Below are 6757 nucleotides of genomic sequence, written 5' to 3'. Positions count from 1 at the left end.
TACAAAATTGAAACATTTTAAATCATCATAACATAAACATTAAATAAACAAATAAGCAATTGTACTTTCCCCTTAATCTCTATTACAATAATTCTTGACCTTCAAACACAACATAAAACCTAACTAGAATAGAAGTCCTTTGGTATGAGTTTCTTAACCTTATTAAACAGAACGCTATCTTTACCTTCCCATTTCACAGCTTCAATCAACATCGAATATGCAGTTTTGTCAAGTGTGCATCCTCTTGAATCCATCTCTTCCAACAGTGGCATTGCATCAAGCATTTTGTTCATTTTGAGAAGACCTCGAACAAAAACATTGTATGTTACACTATTAGGCAAGAAACCGTTGCTTACCATTTGCGTCATCAAATCCTTAGCTTCCTCAATCTGTCCTTCCTCACAAAGTGCACCGATAAGGATTGTATAAGTTATGACGTTCGGCTGCCCCTTGGATTGGAGCTCATGGAACAGATTAGTTTCAATACATTATAATTTTTTTTAGCATTTCATACATATTAGGCATTTTTTATTAAAAGACAAGTATAATAGTAATAATAACAAACAATATTTCATAGATTATATAGTTTTAAATAACAAAATTATCCTTAAATTAAGTATATATGTAATAACCAAATACTCTTTTATACAAATTAGTTTCAATACTCTTTTATACCAAGTATAATAGTAACAATTAGATTATATATGTAATAACCAAATACTCTTTTTCTATATATTACAAATTAGTTTCAATACATTATAATTTTTTTTAGCATTTCATACATATTAGTCATTTTTTATTAAAAGACAAGTATAATAGTAATAATAACAAACAATATTTCATAGATTATATAGTTTTAAATAACAAAATTATCCTTAAATTAAGTATATATGTAATAAGCAAATACTCTTTTATAAAACAAAATTATTTTATAATAGGTATAAACATATATCTATATTTGGGAGGGGGCTCTAGCCCCCCCTAGCCCCCCTGGCTCCGTCCATGGCTACTTGTTAGTTGTTTTGTTTACATGATGGAAAATGTGAGGTTAGTTTGTTTGTTTTTGTGGAAGAGAAGGGTGTGGAGGCGACGGTGGATGGAGTGCTGGGAGGGTATGGGCATGTGAATAAACCTGATATAGAAGGTAGTGAGGCATTCTTGAACTTGATTTTGGCTGAAAGATTTCCTGATGCTGGCAGTGAAAGACGTCTTAATACTCTTGGTATTGTTTCCTCCCTCTTCCAAGGATGTTAGCATAGAGTAGAAAAGCTTGAATTTCTATGAATGTGTTGCAATGTTGTTAGTTATAGAAAACACTGTTGCCTCCGGTGTTCTAATGGAAGTAGCTTGGTACGTCTATGGTTGTATTCTCCAAGATTCTGTTGTGAGGATTGCGTGAGTTTGTTGTTGGAGTTTTGATTTATTTGCTACAATACCTGCAGATTGTGGCTCCGGGATTGGAAGGGTCACCAAGAATCTTCTTATAAGATATTTTAATGAGGTTCTCTTTCGACTCTTACTGCCATCTTTTCTTCTCGTAATAACGCATATTTATAGCTGAAGGAATAATCAAAGAATCCAACTAGTTACTGAAATAGTATCTAAAATCTTTGATTTCTTGACATTGTTGTGAAAATGCTATGTTTCAATCCAGGTTGACCTTCTCGAGCCTGTTTCTCATTTTCTAGATACTGCTCGGGAAAATTTGTCCCCAGAAAACTTGATGGTCACAGGGGATCATAAGGCTGTCAACTTCTTCTGTGTTCCTCTTCAGGCAAGATGTAATTTGCTTTTAGTTTCAGATTGTTTAGTCAGTCTTCATTTCATTAATGCATGATATCTATGGATACCAAACATCTAACAACGGTGGAATGCCATGGTCATGCAACGTATTAGTTTATTGTAATTAGAAATAGAAATTCATATTGTTTAATTATCAGAAACTCTACTACTTTCTCTCCATGTAATTAGTTACCAAACTTGCAGGAGTTGATCCACATTACACTTGTAATCTTATGCTAGTTTCTTTTAAATACTCACTGTCTTTTTTTCCTTTTCACTATGTATTGGAAATGATTAGTAACCTGATAGCAAAGTACAGTTCCTAGGTTGCGATATATCATTACATATTTAAGTTTAAAACTGTATTCCTCCTTCTGTCCATGTTTGTCTACATTGTATTAAATTGTACATACCGCACCAGCTACAATATTTGTGCAATATTTCGTCTCCTTTATATAGTTTCGGATGTCCTTGTTTTACTTTATGATGTGAACTTTTTCCAGGTTATAGTTTCGGATAGCCCATATCAATCCTTTTGTTTTTTTGAGTTGGAGTTGGGGGATGGGGGATTGGGATTCGTACCCTGGTCACACACCTATATCAATCTAAGCTTGTTTCTTTGTAGTCAAACCAAGTAACTTTTTCTCAGCGCATGAAAAGGAGTACACTCATTGTTTGCTAAACTTTTTACACCGTCTTATTTTAGGAATTTACTCCAGAGGCAGCAAGGTATGACATTATATGGATCCAATGGTGTATTGGGCATCTTTCAGATGATGACCTTATGTCATTCTTCGATAGAGCCAAGGTAATAGACTAATAGTTCCCATCTTATTAAACAATAATAGTTGGTCTTCCTAGTCCTAAACTATTTCTGTCGTAGTTGAGTATAAGTAAACATCTTTCCGTTTGCGAAGGTTTGTTTGTCACTCATTTGTACTGCCAATGACCATTCAGATTTACTCATTCCTATTTTCTTGAATCATCTGGGCTAAGTAGCTTTGTCTTCTAATACACAAGCATACATTATCATATCTCGGAAGCTTCAATATTCTCAACTAGGATTGGAAAAGTCATTCCATATTATGCAGATTCTATTAGCTCAGTCCAAGATTATGTCTAAAACATGATTAATTATGTGGTCAGTCATATCTTTATAAAACAATGTCATGTACCTGTAGCGTATTATATGGATTTCGCTAATCAGTCTGATGTATTATTAACGGTAGCATGTACATCTTCCAGGGTGGTCTCAGACCTGGTGGGCTGTTTATTTTGAAGGAGAACATTGCAAGAAATGGTAAGGATTTTATCTATCAATTTTCCTACTGAGTTAATTACAAACCATCTATCCTCTATGAGACATCAAGACAATGTAAATACATGTTGATGATCTTCGCGGATGAAACCCTATTTTGCTTGCTTTGCGTTCTCCCCTTGAAACAGCTGGTTTTCTTTGCTGTTTTAACAGTGAATCTTATACTAATTCTTGTTCATTAGGTTTCGTGTTGGATAGTCAAGACAAGAGCATTACGAGATCCGACTTGTACTTCAAGCAGCTCTTCAAACAATGTGGTCTACACATTCTCAAGACCTGGCATCATCAGATAAGAGTGAAGGGATGAAGATACCATTTCTCAAGAGTTTTTACCAGATATTAATATTTAAAACTCCATTAATTCTGTGTGCTTCGTTCACTCATATCGTCCACATTTCCAGTTCACAATATTCAGTTTTGGAGAAGCTCCAAGAAAATTGGGAAATCTTTGTTCAAATCTGCTGCCTAGTTAATTTGGTAGAATTAAGTTCTTAAAAATTGAAATGTACATGTGAAAATAAAAATAAATATGAAAATATACACACCCAACAGATCCTCCTACAATCACTCTCCAAAATTAACTCCCTAACTACTTTAACCGTGTAAATGGCTGGCTTATCGAAAAGTTATCAAGAATTATTCCTGCAAATTTTCGCATTAAGAATTCCTTAAGTTGATTAAGCATTAAGAATTACTTAAAAGTGAAAAAGCCCTTTTATATAGCATTTAATTAATAAGGAAAACCCAAAGGCCAGTGTGAATTGATCATAAATGTTGCATTCCTTCTCATTGCGGTTTTAAGATGTTATTTATCACGACTTTAAAAAAACAATAAGCAAGCAATCAATCTCATTTGGGATTTAACCAATTAAGAAACAAGAATTAATGCTCATTGTATATCAATACTGTTAGACGTATGAAGAAAAAATAGTACAACATTTTTTTTCCTAAGAGCCTAACCTAACATCCTGAGTGGCAAGGAGGAATTAAATAACACAAGGCATGTGGAGGTTGCCTTGGAACAAAACAACAGAAATCAAGATTAGCCTAAACTAGTGAGATCACAAGTATACGAGTTGATTTCTCTTCTTAAATCAAAGATTATCCTAAACTAAAAACAGTTAGAAGTGCGCGCATGCTAAAATCAATTCTTCCTTTTTCCATGGTGAAATCCGCCGCAGAGAATTCAGGCAACGGAGGCAAGTTGATTCAAGTCTTATCCACGAAAAAAGCTTAACAAGCTAGGCTAATAATTTATGTGTTACACATTGAAATTAAATGCATCTTACACATCTATCCATTGTTTCAAGTATGGTATCTAAACGAACAAGGAATAAATTTAAGATAATTTATATTCGTACGTCATTAGATAGATGGGATAATGACATAATGTTAAAAATGTTCGAGATATAATGGGAAGGCAGCAGGTTACAGCTGGGATTAAACATGTGATGTATACGAGGAAGCAGGTTGTGGTTAGAAATGGAGACCAGTTGATCTTAATGTCTGAGCTGAGCTGTTGAAGGAGAAGCACTGCCTCCGCAACTCTAAATTTCACCACAAATTTTAATGAGTAATTTATTTAATCTCAAATATGAGCTATCTTAAGCAAATGGCATATACAAACTTGTTAATAAACATTACTACTATCTCGATAAGGTACAATTTGGTGGATATATATTACTCAAGACATAATTAAATTCTTCCGATTCCGATTTCCATGTAACGTCCGAGCATGCAATTTTATGAATCAAGACATTATGGAATGAATAAGCATGCAATTTTATGAATCAAGACATTATGGAATAAAAATAAAATTGTTGGTGTGGAGAAAGAAATTGGATAAATTAACCACCAAGAAACGTTGTAACAAACTCCTACAATCACTCCTCCAAAATCAACTGTCTAACTACTTTGACATGTCAATGACCGTCTCATCTAAAAGTTGAAGAATATTTTTTTTGCAAATTATCCTCTATCATGATTAAGAATTAATAAATACTAGAAATACTTTTTTTCTTGAAATCAATTAATCTGGCACTTAAACGTGAAAATAACAAGGTGACGCCAGGGATAATAAACGGTGCATTCATTATTCTGATTGCGGTTTTAAAATTTCATACAGTGTTAATACGCATTTAAACAAAAACAGTAAATAATCAATATTCAAACACATATGGGAATATGGGATTAACCAAGAATGCATACTCATTGTATATGAATAATGTAATGTTAGGATCAGGATACTTACACTAAGAAAAAAATACAACATTTTTTTCCTCAAGTAAAGAGCCTATTTAACCTAACATATATCCTAGAATACAAGCAAGTAACTAAAAAACACAAGGCATGAAGAGTTTGCCTTAAATGGAACTAAACAACATAGAAGTCAAGATCAGCCTAAACTAAAACAATCAAGATTAGCCTAAACTAAAACAATTAGAACTAGCTAGGCAGCGGGCGTGAGTTAATTTCGTCCTTCAATGATCCTTTTCCAGCAAATGTGGATTGGAAGCAAGCAATGTTGAGTGGAGTATAGCTTTTCTTGAATCAAAGGAGATTCTAGAAGATTCTGGAGCTCTTCTTCACCCTCGAATGGTACCTCCTGCAATTGTTGATGATGATTAATGTATAATTAATTCAATGAAAAAATGATTAGTTAGTTAGTTAAGTACCTGATGATGCGAACCAAGGAATTCAAGGAGAGAAACTTGCGCCTGCAAGAACTTGATGTAGTTGTAGGCGGATTGCAGCATCTCCGCCGTGTTCATCCTCTGCCCGCCGGGAACCAGCTTCCCGAGTTCCTGCGTCTTCACTGTGATCTTCCGCCGCCTCTGCCTGGCTGCGATGCTCTGCGCGGATAAGCTCGTTTCGTTCTTGGCGCTCTCACAGCTGAAATCCGCGGCAGGGAACTGAGGCAACGGCGGCGGCAAGACAAATTCCGGCAGCGAGTAATCGTAGAGCTTGTGGCGTTTGGGGAAGTGGAACAAGGGTTGTTGGTGCGGCAAAAGAAAGGGTGGGGGTTGGGTTGCAGTTGTGAGATTATCCAATTCCAAGGGAAGTCCATTAGCATGATAAGTGAGATCGTCGCAGAGAAGAGAGTCGGCGAAATAGTCGTCCGGGTTCAACAGAGATTGGAGCTCTGGATCATCGCCGGAGTAGTCTGGCTGCTGAAAAGAGGTCCAGTTGGAGTAGTAGCTCAACGCCATTGATGAAGAAGGGATTACCTGTGAAATCAATGATGATGACAGAGGTTAACCTAGTACGAAGCAGAAGTGAGCATTGCAGTAGAAAATTAACGAGGCAAAATTGAATTTAAAGAAGATAATGAAAGAGACAAAGCGATACCTGAGAAAGATTGTGTCTTTTAACTACTAGCCTTGAATGTCAGTAGAAAACCTTAACAAACTCAAAAAAAGCTTATGAATAGCTGTGTGTGAGTGCGTGTGTCAGAGAGAGAAAGATATGAACGTGGGAGTGGAGGTTATTCTTGAATGGGATTTATAACGGCTAATTAACCACCTTCCTCATAATTAGGGACATATAATGGGCTATTAGGGTTACTAAATTAACCGTTATTTAACATCTCCTTCTTGCTTATTTTTATGTTTTTCTTAAACGGAAATGCTATTTGGACACCGAGTGTCCTGAACACTC

General features: G+C 35.3%; 2 protein-coding genes across 2 annotated transcripts; one reads left to right on the top strand and one right to left on the bottom strand.

Annotated features, from left to right (window-relative positions):
• The first annotated feature begins 432 nt into the window (after positions 1–432).
• On the top strand, positions 433–3557 carry LOC130998770 (alpha N-terminal protein methyltransferase 1-like). The gene is made up of 7 exons (XM_057924177.1): positions 433–477; positions 1018–1222; positions 1443–1501; positions 1655–1774; positions 2489–2590; positions 3028–3082; positions 3283–3557. Exons 1-7 carry the CDS (start codon positions 433–435, stop codon positions 3405–3407), a joined length of 711 nt encoding a protein of 236 aa, XP_057780160.1. The 3' UTR covers positions 3408–3557.
• Positions 3558–5301: 1744 nt separating this feature from the next.
• Positions 5302–6324, bottom strand: LOC130999375 (transcription factor bHLH53-like). Its single transcript, XM_057924907.1, has 2 exons — positions 5776–6324; positions 5302–5690 (listed from the first exon to the last, which is right to left on the bottom strand). The coding sequence occupies exons 1-2, from the start codon at positions 6307–6309 to the stop codon at positions 5568–5570; spliced, it is 657 nt and encodes a 218-aa protein (XP_057780890.1). The 5' UTR covers positions 6310–6324; the 3' UTR covers positions 5302–5567.
• Positions 6325–6757: the final 433 nt, after the last annotated feature.

This window comes from Salvia miltiorrhiza, chromosome 8, assembly GCF_028751815.1.
Source record: "Salvia miltiorrhiza cultivar Shanhuang (shh) chromosome 8, IMPLAD_Smil_shh, whole genome shotgun sequence".
NCBI lineage: Eukaryota > Viridiplantae > Streptophyta > Magnoliopsida > Lamiales > Lamiaceae > Salvia > Salvia miltiorrhiza.
The sequence above is the reverse complement of the archived record's forward strand: the minus strand, read 5'-3'. Positions and strand labels throughout refer to the sequence as shown.